The 17107-nt window shown below is 49.5% G+C and overlaps 1 protein-coding gene across 2 annotated transcripts; it reads left to right on the forward strand.

Annotated features, from left to right (window-relative positions):
* The first annotated feature begins 6678 nt into the window (after positions 1-6678).
* On the forward strand, positions 6679-15000 carry NMB (neuromedin B). Of its 2 annotated transcripts, none has more exons than XM_084816425.1 (3): positions 6679-6971; positions 12171-12388; positions 14688-15000. In XM_084816425.1, exons 1-3 carry the CDS (start codon positions 6827-6829, stop codon positions 14727-14729), a joined length of 405 nt encoding a protein of 134 aa, XP_084672551.1. In that variant the 5' UTR covers positions 6679-6826; the 3' UTR covers positions 14730-15000. The 2 variants fall into 2 exon arrangements, with proteins under 2 accessions (XP_084672551.1, XP_084672552.1); XM_084816426.1 differs by lacking the exon at positions 6679-6971 and adding an exon at positions 11352-11397 and having other exon boundaries at positions 14688-14977.
* The last annotated feature ends 2107 nt before the right edge of the window (positions 15001-17107 follow it).

A 17107-nucleotide genomic window follows, 5' to 3' on the forward strand; every position in this document is an offset into this window, starting at 1 on the left:
CCTAGTGCAGACTCTCCAGGCAAAGAGGCAGGAATTGGGAAAGTGGAGTGGAAATTTTGTCTATCCCTCCATCAGCCTTCTTAAGGAGCCCCAGTACCTGCCAGAGACATTCCTGTGCTCCAGTGCTGGCACTGTAGTCATTGTGCGATAATCTCATAATAATAAGTACCAGTTGGTTCCCCATGAACACATTCCATGGAGAAAAATCAAATCTAACAAAAAGTTTAACTTTCAATAACTGCATTTATTGAACCATTCAAAGTGTTACATCTTTTATCTTTACAAAAATTCCTTAAATACGGTATTCTTGGTGTAAACTCCAGGGCAGCCACTGGAACATCCTTGTTCTGGTCCATTGAGGGCTTGAATCTTGGGGTTTGCCAATGAGCACACATGACTCATGGCAATATAGAGTTGTCCATGGCAGAAGACAGGCATAGGCAGATAGATGCCAACCTGGTCCGCAGTCTGTCCCTGGCTCTTGTTGATGCTAATGGCAAAGGCCATACGAATGGGGAACTGGCGACGCTTGAACTGGAAGGGGAGAGATAGTCGGAAGGTGCCTGGCTGATCCTTGGTAGGAAGATCTGCTTGCCTTTCGCCTGTCCAGTGAGGGCTTCCTGACAGTTGTTGTGCATGGCAAGCATGATGAAGCTAAAGCTGTGCACAGATGGCCTCTCCAAATTCTCCACCTAATTTGTGGGCAGAGAAATTTGGGAGATCATTTTGCTGAATTTCTCCAGGGGAAGGACAAATTCTCAACAGTTTCTCATAGGTAGGGCTCCCCATTGTCAGGGCTTGTAGCACAGCTTCTTTTGTTTTTGGTAATGGTTTGGGGGGGTTTCGTGCTGCAACAGCATCAACTGTCTTGGCAGGCTGGCCCCCATTTTGCATCCACCACAATGCAGGTGTGAGGATGGGGGGCAGCGTTGTGTGAAGTTCCAGGGATGAGGTGGAGTTAGTGCTTTGCCAAAATCTGTCCTCCAATTTCCAGAAAGTTTTCTTCCCCCACGAAAGGGGCTTCCATTTTTCTGCCTCATTCTCAGGACAGTCTACAATTGATGTTGAATTTCTTTGGGTGGTGTTTTCGAGCCGACCTAGTCACAGCCAGCCTCCCAGGCTGCCTGCACTTCCTGATCTAAAAAATCCCTAAGGGAGGAACTAGCTCATGATGCCTTCCACTGGGACTCAGTTGAAGTGCAGGAAACTAAGGAGGCTACAGGCTGCCGGAGAGATGATTGTACAGCGACAGACAGGACACTTGTTCTCATTCCTCTGCCACCTTCTAAGAAAGGCAAGCCCAAGAAACCCAAACCCAACCCTTGAGAATTACATGAAGCCAGATTCCGGCTGAGCATCAGGGAAAACATCCTGACTGTTAGAGCAATACGAGAATCGAACCAATTACCTAGGGAGGTAGTTGGTCTCCCACGCTGGAGGCATTCAAGACGAGGCTGGACAGCCACCTGTCAGGGATGCTTTGACTTGGATTCCTGCATTGAGCAGGGGGTTGGACTTGATGGTCTTGTAGGCTCCTTGCAACCCTACTAGTCTATGATTCTCCGAAATTTCTTCGGTATTGAATTTCTTTTCAAAAGCAATTTCTCTTCTATCAAATTGAATGAGAATGGTTGAAAAACATGTGGGAGAAAGTTTCAGCACAGCACTACAATGAACTCTGTGCTGTTGATAAGACCCTGAGTCACGTCCAGGTTCCTTAGGATGACCACAGCACACTTCTTCTTGATTTGCAGGCTTTGTTCAATAAGAGCTGAAAAATGGGCTTCAGAGATTGCTGAGTGTGGTTGTGCCCCCCACGTGTCCCCCCCCCCCGCTGCATCAGGGACTATTTAAAAGGAGAATGCAGGAGTATCTTCTTCAGTTCTTCAGTTATGGGGAGGGGCAGGGGGAAGGAGAGAGAAAGAGAGAGACCCAGTTCACATGTAACAGTGGCACATTTTGGCTTATTTAACCCACAATTTGCCACAGCACATGAAGGCCACGTTCCACAGCCATTTTGAATATTCAACCCCCCAATCGGGCTGATGAGGGATTACTACATGATGTCTGAACCTGAACGCTATAGGTGAATCATGAGTTAAACAACCCTCAGTTAACCTTCAATTAGTACTTAGGTTAACTGTAGGTTGTATAACCCACAACTAACCTGTAGTATCTAGTTTGGAAGTCACGTAGCAAGGCCTGATCAGCCTGATCAGGGGTTGAACATTCAAAAAGGTAGCAGAATGTCCCTGGCATGCACCACAGCAAATTGTGGGTTAACTAATTAACTCATGATTTGCTGCTGTTACATGCAAACAGCCCCAGGGAGAGAGAAATCCATCAAAACAAGCTCTAGGGACCAAGACAACATTTGTGGTTGATCCTATCTAAAGCAGAAACATTGTGGCCTAAGTGTGAAGGAGGAACTCATGTAAGCTGCCTTGGGTTCCTTGCAAGAGGAAGAAGAAAGGCAGGATATAAATGCAATAAATAAAAAATAAATAAATCTACAGTCCCACTGAAATCGGCACCACCAGCCTCCACTGCCTCTTTCTGCCACTCCCTTGTCTGTCTCTCTCTGTCTCTCCCGGTTTTTCTCCCTGCCCAGTTGCTGGGAAAAGGACAGACTGCTCTCACCAGAGGTCTGAAGGGATGGCTTGCAGAGGGATTTTGAAATGCGGCCAACAACTGGATGTAGCTCTAAGGTCACAGGTTGCCCAGCTCCGGTCTGCACTGACTAGCAGCAGTGGCTCTCCAGAGCTTCAGACGGGTCTTTCCCAGCCCTACCTGGAGATGCAGGAGATGGAACCTCAGACCTTCTGCATGCAAAGCAGGGGCTCCATATCCAACCATGGTCCTCCCCTTGGATGCCATTGGACATAGAAAGCAAGTACACTAAACCACATTTTGGGTCCATCTAGCTCAGTATTGTCTACATCAGGGGTCCCCAACATGGCACCCATTGGCACCTCCAATGGCACCCACAAAGCTCTCCATTCCCTGCCCCCTTAATGTTTAAATAAAATCCTTGGAAACTTTAGTCTCCTTTCTAGCCTTGCTCTTTCTCTCCCCTCTCTCCCTTTGCCTTGCTATTCCCCTCTCCCTCCCAGCCTCTAGCCTCACTATTCCTTCCCATCTCTTTACCTTGCAGTTTCTCCCACACCGTTACCTCTAGCCTTGCTCTTTCTCTACCCCTTTGCCTTGCTGTTTCTAATTCCAAGCCAACCTCTAGCCTCACTATTCCTTCTCACCTCTTTACCTTGCCATTTCTCCCCCTCCTAGCCTTGTTCTTTCTCTACCCCTTTGTCTTGCTGTTTCCCCTTCCCACCCAGTCTCTAGCCTCTCTATTCCCTCCCATCAAGAAATCTTGCAGTTTCTCCCCCTTCTAGCCTTGCTCTTTCTCTACCCCTTTGCCTTGCTGTTTCCCCCTTCCTCCCTGCCTCTAGCTTTGCTATTCCCTTCTCCTCTTAGCTCACTTTTGAGCTAACCAGGCCCCCATGGCAGCCATTATGTGACTAGTCACACCCCCTGTGGGAGCCATTTTGTGGTAGTGCCCACAGCAGTTTCTCACTTTCCCAAATGTGCCCACAGGTCCAAAACATTTGGGAAAGCCTGATCTACATTGATTGGCAGTGACTCTCCAGGGTTACAGACAGGGGTCTTTCCCAGCCTTACCCAGGAATTGAGACTGGGGCCTTTTGCAAGGCAGGCGCTTTACTGCTGAGCCATGGCCCTTCCCCTGTTCAAGCAATTGGCACTGAAGCAAATCCACCCCATGTTCGCCACTGCAAAGGATGTACCATTTCTTGCTTCTTTTAACGTAACAGAGACTCTTGTTTTCCTCACTCAGGCACCCTGCATCTCATCCGACATGCTTTCATGCCTCCAGTAATTGCCCCTGGGAATATGAAGCTGTTGCTTCCTTTGGTCATCCTGTAATTGGTACAAGTTCACCCTAGACCCTACACAACTTCACTGTAATCCCTTCAAAGCCTTTGGCTCACTGGCCAAGCAACAGTAACAACAACCCCATATGCCCCGAGCTTTAGGTGCTTAGTACTGTGCACAGCCCAAAATCTTGGGTCTTACTCCCCAAATGTTGGCAATCCATTGCTTGCAGAAGAAGATGTTTTTAAAAAGGAATAATACAATTGTGGTTTCCTAGATCTCCACACAACGCAGCTGCTGTTTACTCAGAGCTGGGTGCATTCCTTCGGCAGTGGCACAGGATCCAAAGCCTGAAATTCTCACATCGCAACTCACATTTCTAGCCCTCCACATCTGCACACTTTTAAATAGAGTTGCAAAACTGAGTTAATTAATCGGTTAGATTACTCAATTAAAAACACTTTGATTGACTAAAAATATCTCCCCAATTTATCAAGCAGCTAATAATGGTAACAACAACAACAACAACAACAATAGCAACAACAGTAATATAATTATTAACAACAGCTGCAGATGTTTAGCACTTTCTTAAAAATGCATTCTCTCCTGCAGATGACGGCAGGGGGAATGCCTCTTCTAAGATGATGCCTGCTGTGACAGACGCGGGTATGCATCATGTGAAAACCAAGAAAACATGCGTTTCTTCTTTGGTGCCAGTGTTTTTCTGCACACACCAATCTGTCGCCATTTACAGCAGACTCCTTCACGAGCTTCTGCGGGCTATATAAGCGGAGCCTTGCCCTGGGCTCGGCCCAGGTTGGACGGCGCTTGCAAAGCCCCGCGGGCAGATCTTCCTCGCAGCTGTTCTACGGCGGGATGGAGCGGGGGCGCTCTGGTTCCCTTCTGCCCCTTTTCCGACGGGGAGAGCGAGGGAAGGAGGTGAGGGAGCGGGCAGGCGGGCGGGCCCAGGGAGGAGAAGCCGGCACCGGCCTCGGAAGCGCAGTTCCCCGTGAAGCCAACCCTGGGAGAGAAGAGAATGTCTGAGCAAGTGCAGAGTGCCCCCGCCCTTTCCGGCACCATGACCGCTGCTGTGTTTATCTACTTATATACCGCTGTATTTCAACGACCCCGTTCCCGAAGTGGACCGCAACAAAATCGGAATAAGCCAGTCTGCAATGATCGCTCGCTTCAGGCTAGGAAGAGAAAGTTCGACGTCAGTCCAGCATAGGAAGAAGCTACGGCCTCGTTCTCGCCAACAGCGTAGACGTTTTCCGCGATTGGCACATGGGCTCGTTTGCGTCTCCCGAGGGCTGAAGCCCCGGAACCGTTTCTTTTAAAAACAAGTATCTGCCTCGGGGAAGACGCTGGCTTGATGTTGCAGGATGGGTGGAGCCATGGTGAAAGAAATGCACTGCCCGTTGGCACCGAACGATCTGCTCAGAGGCCCCCCGACGGCTGGGTTTGCTGCTGCCTCACTCCGGGGCAGACCCCGCAAGGGTCTCTGCCCGAAGTCACGGGAGGGGGGAGCCTGGTAGGCAGCGCTGGTGAGACGGACCCCGTCGGAGGTCCCCCATGGCCGTCCTGCCGGAACAGCTTCTACTGGAGGGAGAGGCACAAGATGGGCTTGGGGAGGGGGGGTGTCTCCTGATGTAGGACAAATAGCTCGGTGTTGTTGCTGGATCGAGGCTGGGGGCTCCTATTTCAGTGGGGCAGCGAATCCGCTCTGGGTTTCAGTCAGAACACTAACGGAGCTATCCAAGGTGATGAACCCCAAAATGGTTCAGTGCCTTGGATAGCTCCGTTAGAGTTCTGACTGAAACCCAGAGCGGATTCGCTGCCCCACTGAAATAGGAGCCCCCAGCCTCCGCTGTGGACTGGAGGCTGTTTTAAAACAAAGCCTCCCTGCCTGTTTTAAAACAAAGACGCACCAGGCGGCTTACAGAAATACCCGTACAATAAAGGTGGTGCTGCAGTGAGGAGCGCTCGCAAAAATGTAGGGCCCGGGGAGAGAAGGAGGCCGCGCCCCTCTCCGGGCAGGAGAATCGGTTCTTTGGGGAATCTGCTCTGCCGACGGCCCTTAAAAGTCTGCGAAAGGGCGGGAGGCGGGGTGGGTGGAAATGCTGCGCGTTCCTGAAATGGTCGGAAGATGATGATGCTTCCTCAAATCCTGCCATTGCCCGGGAAATATCATCCAGGGCGCGATCCTGTGCAGGTTTAGACAGAAAAATGTCCTCCAACTCCCACAACTGGCTGGGGAATGCTGGGAGTTGGAGGACATTTTTCTGTCTAAACCTGCACAGGATTGCGCCCTCAGTTGATTCAATGCCGAACACCAACGTCACCGTTCACGCCTGTTCAAACTCGGAAGTAAGCACCATTGAATTCGATGGGACTCCTGAACTGCCAGGAAAGTGTGTTCAGCGCAACCCCTGGCCTAGAACTGGAGAAAGGGCATTGAGAGGGGTGATACCCTAACCTGGCTCTGCCAAGGGTTCCTCCCTTCCCATCCCTCTCCCCTCCTTGACCAGGATACCCGCTTTTTCTCGGGTTCTGCTTTACTGTCCTTTGTAGAGGATGCTCAGATGGCTAAACCGTCCGGAGAAGGGAGGGGGGGATATCAAAGTGTCCTTTTGGGCAGCAAAGTCGTGGCAAGCCAGGCTCAGGGTGATCCCTGCTGTCCCTGCGGAGCGCCGGGGCGGGGGGGGGGGGAGAGCGTCGGCTGTCCCACGACAGTCCCCGCCCCGACAGCCGCTGGGCTATTTAAACCGGAGGACGAGACGCGGAGGAGAAGCGGCGGCGGCGGCGGCGGCGGCGGCGGCGAGAAAGGGGCTCGGAGAAGGAGAGAGGAGCGGCGCCCCCTAGTGGCCAGTCGAGGCGAGGCGCGGCAGGGTGTCCGTCCGTCCGTCGAGGTTACTCGCAGCCTCGCCCCATAGACATGGCCGCCGCTGGGCTCGCCTGGAGGACCCTACGGGTGGGCTGCTTGGCTTATCTGCTCCTCTTCTCCGCCATCTCCGTCTCGCCCTCGCTCGGCGACAAGAGGAACGGACCCATCCGGCTCAGGGAAAATCTCTGGGCTACAGGTACTGCCTGCCGCTGCCTCTCCCTCTTGCTTGGACGGGGCGTCCGACCCTGAAAGCAGCCTCCTCCCAACACGCACACGCACACGGGCGACGGGATGCGCTTCCCGGGAGCAAGGGGAAGGGGTGCGCGCTAGAGTTAGCGGGAGCCGTCGGAGAAGAAGTTAGTTGTGTTGTTGTTCTGCTCTGGGGAACAACATCGGACAGGGCGAAGCTCTTAACCTGGTCTGGTTCATCAAGCTATTGGGGGGGGGGGGGAATCTGCCTGTACCGCGAAGCCAGCCACGTGGCCAGTTCGCCGAATCTTCGAGGGCGCCTCCGAGAAAGCCTTTGTGGACACGGGGACCGAGTGCGGTTGGTTTGGGTTCCCTTTGTTCATCCGAGTCCACCCATATAGCCTGGGTGTTGGTGGGTTAATCTGTGGACCGAGGAGAGTGGGGAATATAGGCAGGACAGCCTTCTCCAGCCAGGACTGCAACTCCCATCAGCCAGAGCTCGCATAGCCACCAATCAGGGACAATGGGAGCTGGAGTCCGATCAGTCTTTTCCTGCTGAGTGATTCCATAGCTGATAGTCTAATGACCGTAATATTTCTTTCAGTGGTTCATTTAAACGCCCTATCCCTCAACTAAATGAGAGGAAAAGCTTTTATTGGTTGTTTTTGCGTTGTCTTAAATGGAGTGCCGGGTTTGTTAGTTAGGTGGGGTGAGGAGTTTACTTTTAAAGCCATGCATAGTGTCAGGAACAGCTCTGAATGAAATCGGATAGAGTATTTAGTCATTTGCCCTGATAAACAAATGAATTGAGCATCTCTTATAATTATAATAATAATTATATCTCACCCACAATTTCCCACTCCAGTTCCATTACAAACATTGCCAGCAAATATTAATTATAATCATTCATTATTATTGTTGTTGTTAAATATTTGCTGGCCATGTTTGGGTGGGATACTGTGGGTGTCGTGCAATATATCTTTCCACCTTGAATGACACTTTAAGTGTTGCGTGTGGACTTGTTTTGCAAAAATGGCATCCTGGAAAGGAGATGACCCAATGTTCCTGTAATGCTGAACATCACCTTCATAAGGGACTGTGCACAACTGTCTCTTTTCTTCTTTAAGAAATGCAAATTATAACTTTTGGTACATGCTTAACAACCAATAAAATCCATTTTAAATCCCCCATTCTCTCCCTTCCCTTCAACTGCCCCTGCCATTCCAATATCTCCATAAAAGTGACTCCTGATTAAAACCTAGGGGTGTTTTAAAAAACAGGCTCTTAAAAATCTAACCAGGACTCATCTCTCTCTATATATAGCATCAAGATAGTCGAAGAGACAGCCTTAAAGGTGGCCTAAAAATCCTTTAAATTAAATAAAATAAGGAGGAAAGCCTGACTGGTCAGGTGTGTGTGGGGGAGAAGAAAAGAGTCCAAAGGGGAGGGGAGGAGGAAGAATTAAATGTGGAAGAGAAAAAAGAAAAAAGAAAACAAAAACTCCAGATGATCCTCAATAAAACCTTCTTTGCACATGTCTGTGCTTCTTTGCCCATATATATATTGAGCATTTACCACCCTTTGAATTGAAAGCGTGTTGTTGGTTCAGTGTTTTCTCAAATTCAGGCTAATGGATTAACTATAATGCCAAGTATGGTAGATTCGTTCCCTAGCCGTTCCTGAACATCTGGTGTGGTATCATAATCAAGTGCTTCTATGCAGACACACTGCCATCCTACATCTACCCTATGAGCGGGAAACAGGAGCATTTTCCCCATCCACGAGGAAATTACAAATATGGCATGCAACGCAGAAAAGCAATGACTTTTGCACATGTTGAGATGGCAGGTTATGGGGCAAGTGTGACATATGGTCTCTAGGGAAGTATGGGGCCCAAAGTCATGCTTCAGGATGGCACATCCCTTTGCCCCATGTTCTTCACAAGCAAATCCACAATGCAGCAATTCCATCCTCAAGTCTTCGTGCTTTGGCATTGGGATTGAAATGGATCTAGAAGGGGGCAGCAGAAAAAAGTCTCTTCCAAATTCTCCTCGTTTAAATTTGTTGGCAAATTCTGAGATGTATTCTCCTAATTGGGGGGGGGGGTCTGTTTTCATCCTTCCTTGTACCTCAAGGTACAGCATAAAACCATATTAAAATATAAAAACTTAAAACTACAATATAAAAGTACAACCACAATACAACCTAGCAGCAATGCAGAGATTTAAAACACTGATTTAAAACAGCAGAGCTAAAAGACTAGAATGCTAAAATGCTGGGAAAATCAAAAGGTGAAAATCAAAAGGAAGGAGTACACCGTAGGTGCCAGGCAAACCTCTCTAGGGAGCTCATTCTACAGTCAGGATGCCACAGTGGAAAGGGCCCTCTTCCTGGTAGCCACCTGCCTCACTTCCTTTGGCAGGGGCTCTGGGAGAAGGACCCCTGAAGATGATCTTAGGGTCTGGGCAGGTATATATGGGAGGAGAAAATCCTTCAGATAACTTGACCCCAAGCCATTTAGGGCTTTGAATATTGATGCCAGCACTTCGAATTGGGTCTGGACATGGACTGGCAGCCAGCGCAGCTGGACAAGTACTGGCATAATATGATCTCGTTAGCCAGTCCCTGTTAACAATCTCGCTGCCCTATTTTGGACCAGCTGAAGTTTCTGGACTGTTTTCAAAGGCAGCCCCATGTATAACGCATTGCAGTAATCCGGATGAGAGGTTAACAGAGTATGCATAACTGTAGCTACGCTATCTCTGTCCAGATAAGCGTGTAGTTGGTATACCAGCCTAAGGTGATACAAGTACTCTGTGCCACAGAGTCCATCTGTGCCATGAGTGACAGTTCTGGGTCCAAGGGCACCCTCAAACTGCAAACCTGATCCTTTAGGGGGAGTGCAGCCTCCTCCAGAACAGGTTGAACATCACCTAGCCAGGCAGATGAACCACCCACTAGTCTGGATTGAGTCTCAGTTTATTGGCCCTCATCCAGTCCATTACCATGCCCAAGCACTGATCCAGAACAACAACTGCCTTTAGAATTCTAAGTGGTTCTGACCGAAACCTGGAGCTGCTGCACTGCCCCAGTGACATCAGAGCCACCAGCCTCCACTGGTGTTCTGCCAAGAATGGCCACCATCAAATACTGCAGCAGTGGCCAGGGAACAGAAACAGTTCTTGAGAATCCTATTATAAAGCTTACAAATGCACCCTTAAATAGCCCATTTTCAAGCTGACAGGAGAGTGCTGCACAGCCAGGGCCCTCAGAGGAGACTAAGGAAGGACAGAGATGGGCTGATTCACACAACCATCAGGTTTGTGGTGGCCCCTGGAAATGGCTGCAGGGATGGCATTAATCTTTTTGCAAGCAACGTAGGGTGCAAGATATAGGTTTCAGTGGCATGCAAACAACAACAACAGTTGGTGGTGGCATCATATAGCCGGCTGGCCATGACCTATCCATACAACCACCAGAAGTGCAAAGACATGTGTGAGTCAAGTGTGAGAGAGAAAGTAGGATGTCATCAAGAGGATCTGAGGTGAACCCCAGGAAAGGTTACACTTGGCTCAGGGTTCGCATCAGGGGTCAGCATCATTGGATAGCGGCCAAGGTCTGCACCCCAACAGGAGGCCCAGTGCCAATCAACAGTACCAACAGGGACCAGAAAAAACAGCTGTAAAACTGGAAACCAAAATCAAAAAAGAAGTCAAGGAGAATGAGTCCTCCGGAAAAGTCTCTATGAGTTTTTCCCTTGATAAAGACCTGTGTCAAAACATGTTGGGGATTCAATTGGTGCAGCTGTTCCTTTTTCGATTTTGGCCCAGTACCAATCCCTGGAGCCCCCCCAGACCTGCTGCTGCAATTCTTCCTCCTCCACCACCACCACCACTTTCTCCTCCCTGTTGCTGCCTGTTAATCTGTCCTCTCTAAGCAAGTGAGCAGTGGCAGGATCAAAGGGAAGGAGCATCAGAAGCTGCCTTAGAGCAACGTTTTCTTAGAGCAGCCCATCTAGTAGGGCTGTGCATGGACACACACACCCCGATCTGACTCAGAGGCCGCTTCAGGACTTCCAAGGTGGGCTCAATTCAGCTCGGACTGATTTGGGAGGGGGGCAGCCTCGCTTCAGCCTACAAAGCCTAAGTGGGATTTGGACTTCCAAATCCTGCTTCACCCCCCCCAACACACCACCCAGCCCCCAGCTCCTTACCTGGACCCTTGTTCAGGGGGGTGCCACCACCAGGGGAGCTGTCGCTGGGGGAGCCGCTGCTGGCGCTGGCAGGGGAGCCACCACTGCCGCCAGCTCCTACACCCTCTGGACATGTGCTGGCAGCCACGTATTTCCAGAAATACAGGGAGTTGCCATTTTAAAAATGGCTCCCCCCTCCAGAACAATAAGATGGCTGCCGGCATGCATCCAGGGGACCCAGGTAAGGAGCTGGGGGCTAGGCAATGGCAGTGGCAGTGGCATGGCGGCTGGGCTTCCAGATCACACCGAAGTGCTCCAGAGTGACCCGCTTTGCTTTGGGCCGCTTCATGCCCCATGACTCGGAACTCAGGCTTTGGGCCGAAGCACTGCACAGCCCTACCATCTAGTTCTGGTGTGGGTAATCTTTGTTCTGTGCAGGGCCACATTCCCATGTGGGTAATCTGTCAGGGACCACATGTTGGCAGAGGGCACCCCTTTTCTCTTTCTCCTTCTGCCACCCCTTTTCTCTCCCTCCCTCTTCCTTCCCATGCAAAGGGCTGCAAGGGAAGGGAGAGATCTGAACTGATCGTATGCAGAGGTCTTTTGAAATGGGCCTAAGGACCACATGAAACCAGGCAGAGGGTTGCAGGTTTCCCAGCCCTGATCTGGCAGACTTTCTACCCACCTAGCTCAGTACTGACCAGCAGGAGTGTTTTCCAGCCCTACCTAGAGATGCTGGGGATTGAACCCAGGACCTTTTGCATACAAGGCAGGCTCTCTACCACTGAGCTATGGGCCCTCTCTCAAGCCACAGCCTCCACTCACCCTTGCTTTGAGCCCAAAGGGGGAGGGCAAGTGAATGGGTTCCTGCAGCAAGGAGGCAGTGGGCCAGGCCATGCGTCTTCCCCAAGAGCCCCCCCCAAATCTTTCATCCAGCACAGTGTTGCATTATCTGAGCCAGAATTGTCACTGGACCCTCCTGCCTGTGTATCTACATGCACAATATCATTCCAGGGCACTTTATGGGGAAGAAGAGTACCCCGGGCGCTTCTCGTTTACAGCCTCCATCCCCGGAAAGAGTGGAGCTCAGTCACATCCCCAAGGCATTCAGCCCAGTGCTTACAGGGGTCCTGGAGGACATGAAGGATCTGCTGACAAGAGAAATTCTTGAAAACCTCCTCCAACAGAGGCTACTAGAGGAGAACCGGAGCGATCGTGACCTCAAGGACCAGGTGAGATTTCCCCCAAAGGCCCTGAAGTAAATGAGCATGTAATTGTCAGCATGGTTAGTTGATAGAAGGATAGGGGAGAGATTTGTTCAGTTCATATTTTAATGCAAAGTTACCTAACTTTGCATTTTTGAAGTATTATGCAAAGTGAAGCTTGGTTATCCTTCAAAAAGCAGTTCTCCTATCTTTGCAATAGAGTTCTTCAATTTTTTAAAAATGCCAATGTTACGTTAGGTGAAAATGCACACAAAAATGCATATATTCGTGCAAAAAACATTCAAAAATACATTACGTTAGGGATGTTGCTTACAAAAAAATGTCGATGTTAGGCAAAAGTTAGTACAAAAGTGCATGTATTAGGAGAAACATGCGCAAAACCCATTTGGAGGGCACCAGATTTGGGAAGGTTGTGTTATGGTCTGTGTGAAGAAAGGAAAGAGGGTACTCTAACTCCCTGTGGTGTAAGCAGGGACAAAAGATTGCTTATTTTAAACACCAGCCCAGCAAGGTAGGCTGCCACCACCCCTTACGTCCAACTCGGCCTGAGCCAGGGGACTCTCAGACCTTACAGGGCATCCCTAAACCTTATGAAACCAGGGCCCAAGCCAGTACTCCCTATTTCAGAGCCCTGGGCCTGAAACCTTAAACAATAGAAATAACCAAGAGTAAAGCCTTGGATTTCGTACCAAGGCCAACTGGAATAAAGCATGCACATTCAAATACGATAGGTGGTGAATTTATTTACAAAATGGGAACAGGGAAAGGCAGTAACATACAAAAGGACCAGAGTAATGTTTGGAAGTAATACAAGGCAAAACACCAAACTGACTCATCCTGTCTATATGTACCAGTGGCATGGGTCTTCAGTAGAACAGGACCTCGGAAAGCGAACTCTCCAAAGCAGATGTTGGACAGGGCAAAATGAAAGTGAGTGAAGACCGCAGGCATCTTATTCCTCCTGGGTTTTATACCCCAAGCCTTATGCAAAACTGAGGTGATCCCTATTAGCCAATCACAAGCTAGCTGGAACCTGTCTTCCTGTACTTTTGGGAGCAGGGGGTCAGAAAGGTCCCACAGATGCTCAGCTGAACTCATTCAGCCCAATTAGGGAGGGTTCTGCTTTGACCTTGGAGCCAGGGACGATACGAGATAACACGCCCAGGCGGCATAACCAATATGTGCAGGCCCCATGGAATGGAACTTTACAGGCTGCTAAGACAGAGAAGGGAAATGAATTTCTTGACCATCAGGTACCTAGAAGCCCTCTTAGTTGGGTTTTGACTCTGCCGTAGCATCTCCTGCTTGGATCTTGGAGCTCTCCAAGGTCCTGCAGTACTTGAACCCTGGCCAGCCTTCTGCTCTCAGTGATCCTCCAAACCTTGTTGCCTCTCGCTGGTCCAAGTAGGTTCACTGCATAAGTGGTGCGAGAAAGTATTAGCATAAGCAGGAGCATGCCAGTGCAACAATGTAGGGCCACCCATCTACCCAAGGGTCTCAGAAGGGTTCTTGTCATCCTGCTCACCAGCTGCCTTGTAGAAAAGAACTGTGCCAAATCATAGAATAGTAGGGTTGGAAGGGGCCTGTAAGACCATCACGTCCAACCCCCTGCTCAGTGCAGAAATCCAAGACAGAGCATCCCTGACAGGTGGCTGTCCAGCCTCATCTTGAATGCCTCCAGTGTGGGAGAGCCCACCACCGCCCTAGGTAATTGGTTCCATTGTCGTACTGCTCTAACAGGAAGTTTTTCCTGATGTTCAGCTAGAATCCGGCTTCCTGTAACTTGAGCCCACATAGCAGTTTCTTCCATAGGCAGAGCCAATAGTACAGGGGAGGGGAGCCCCTTTCAGCCCAAGGGTCAAATTCAATTTTGGAGAAACTCCCACATTCCATTGGTGGAAGTGGCCAAAGGCAGAGGGCTGTGGCCCAAATGCCAACATCTTTTAGCTGAAAGATCTAATTGCATGTAACGAAGCCTTAGGAGAAGCATTTCAATCTCCAAGAATGGGGGGTGGGGGTGGAAAAACACCAAATGGGAAAAGGGGTGTGGCCAGGAAAAGGGGCATGGCCATTTGGGAAACTCCAGAGGGCCAGACTGGAATCCCAGGAGGGCTAGGTCTGTTCCATGGATCTGAGGTTCCTCACCCCTGCAATAATAGGTCTGGATAGATCTGGATAGGGACCCATAGACATCAGCCAGATGGAAAACTCCACTTCAGACATCCAGAGAGATGGGCAGAGAAAGTAAGTTCATTATGTGTTCTACTGATTTGTAAGCTTCTGCTGTGTGCATTTTCCATTACAGGACATGCCATCATTAATGAAGTTGCTGGCGAAATACACTTAAAGAGAACAAACTAAGTAAGATGTCATGGACTTTTGGGAAAGTGGGGGGAGCTCCCAAAGGCCCTTCCTGGTGAAAAGATCCAAGATACCAGAATTGGGGTGTAAAGTATCAAATTTATAACTGTAATCCTAATATTGATCATCTCTCTGAACAGCCAAGTATTGACTGTATAGAAAAATCCTGTTAATTCCCTGCACTGCGGCTGCTGTTGGATGAGACATTGTGAATAAATGTCCCCCTTCACACACAGTGAAGAGTGTTGTTTTCACTCAGTGATGTATGTTGATTATGGTGGAAGAAAAATGTGCAGGAGAAAGAAAGGCAGTAACCACAAGGAGACTAGCCAAGACAGGTATGGTGATGATAGTCTTTAAGTGTAGCCTGTCCTAAGCTGTTAATAGCTGTCGTTATTAGATCTAATTGTGGTGCAGAGGAAATGAGGGCCAATTAGGAATATGTGCAACACCCAGTTGGGGGGCATGCCACGGCAACAGAACCACAGCTGCCTCCAATGGCCCAGGCAGAGCAGGCAATTGTGCAGGCAGCTTCAGGGGCCTCAGTTGCTCCAGCCACCTCCTCCCCTGTTGGGGCAGCTTCTTCATTCACCCTTCCAGCTACAAAGGTAGGAGTCATGGGTCTGAGGGCTGCAGCTCTGAGAACAGATCCCAGACCCCATGATGCATTGCAACTATGATTCAAGTGTGCAGATACAAAACCACCACCACCACCTACAATTCTGCAGTGAAATCCCTTTACCACTGCCATAGATGTAAGATGTGTGATCCATGGATGTTTCCCATGTGACAAATTGCAGTCCAAGTGCTCCTGTGTGCACCTTCATGCTCATTTTTGTAGCCCCCAATATTTTTAAGTATACTTCCTTTGATCGGACTTGCACTGCATTATTGCTTGTGTAATCTGCAGTAGACTACAAAGCCTATGTATGGTGTTTTGGAAGGAGCAGCACCTAAATAGCCATGCCAGACATGGTACTGAGGACCCCTCAAGATCTTCCCTGTCTGACCCAAAGGCCTAGTTATGGAGGGGATGGAGCTAATGACAACCATTCCCTCTTCTGCTCCACCCTGGCTCATTGCATTGAAAGGGCTACTTCCCTCCTATTGGCAAATACAGTATGGCAAGCTACCCATGCATGCAAGGGGCATCTACTCTCTTGAGAGACATACAAGCCTTGTCAGGTTACACCAGGGCAATAGAGTCACAGTTGCCAGGAGCTGCCCATGCAGAGCAGGCAGTCTTGGAGGCAGCTTTGTGGGTTTAGGTCACCACTTCCACTTTGCTCCTACTCCACCTTCCAGCCAGGAAGATAAGAGCTGTGGGTCAGCTGGTCGTATATCCTTAACATCAGATCCCAGACACCATGATCCATTGCAACTATGACTGAAGTATGCACAAGTATCCCCAATGATACATTGCAACTACAGCTGAAGTACGCACCTACAAGTATGCCCCATGAAGTACTGCAACTATGACTGAAGTATGTACATACAAGTATGCCCCACAACGCATTGCAACTACAACCGAAGAAAGCACATACTATGCACCATGATGCATTGTAACTACGATTGAAGAATGCACATAGAAAAATGGTTAGTGCTTGTAGGGGAAGAACCAGAAGTTAGTAGTGGAATGTATGCCTCACCTGCAGCAAGCCCAGGTTTAGAAGACCCCCAAGTTTAATTTGCATCCCCAGGTAAGGGATCAGGTAGTAAATGATGTGAAAGACCTCTGCTTGAGACTGCTGGAGAGCTACTGCCCACTAGAATAGACCATTTGGGGCTATTTGGACAAATAGACTGACCTGGTATAGGCAGCTTTCTGTGTTCCCATTGAAAGAGACGGAGACCATATGGCCCTCCAGATGTTGGACTGCAACTTCCATCATCCCTGACTATTGGCTATCCTGGCTAGGGATGATGGGAGTTGCAGTCCAACAACATCTGACTGGAGAACCACACATTCCCCACCACTGCTAAAGAATGTTAAACCCGGGAGGTATCGCAGCACAAAATCTAGAGCAACCGAACGCCAAGGAAACAGTATGGATCTTGCACATCTGGCCCCTGTTCCAATGAGCGGAACTCTAGCCTAGATGTTTTCGCCATGTCCGATTTCAAGTGAGATGCAGCTGCAGCCCTAGAGTCAATTTGCATGCCAAGAACGTGGTCAACAGGCTCTGTGCCATATTTAGCACAAGGTGAAGTGGTCAAGGAGAGGCCGGAGCAGCCTGCTCTGCCCTCCCAAAGCGGTTCTGTGCAGCTCTGGTGCCTTAACCACAGCCACTGCAGAAGGGTATAGAACGGGGGGGGGGGGTTGCCCTCTTCCGGCCCGAGTGCTGAATTCCATTTTGGAGAAGA

This window comes from Heloderma suspectum, chromosome 11 (genome assembly GCF_057233095.1).
Source record: "Heloderma suspectum isolate Gila_16-S chromosome 11, 16-S_ref, whole genome shotgun sequence".
NCBI lineage: Eukaryota > Metazoa > Chordata > Lepidosauria > Squamata > Helodermatidae > Heloderma > Heloderma suspectum.

What these genes read in the sequence shown, in the direction of transcription:
- NMB (XM_084816425.1), top strand. Translation starts at nt 6,827, where the DNA reads ATGGCCGCCGCTGGGCTCGCCTGGAGGACCCTACGGGTGGGCTGCTTG. An exon ending in GGAAAATCTCTGGGCTACAG is followed by an intron (nt 6,972 to 12,170) that starts GTACTGCCTGCC and finishes ATATCATTCCAG; the next exon opens with GGCACTTTATGGGGAAGAAG. An exon ending in ATCGTGACCTCAAGGACCAG is followed by an intron (nt 12,389 to 14,687) that starts GTGAGATTTCCC and finishes TTTCCATTACAG; the next exon opens with GACATGCCATCATTAATGAA.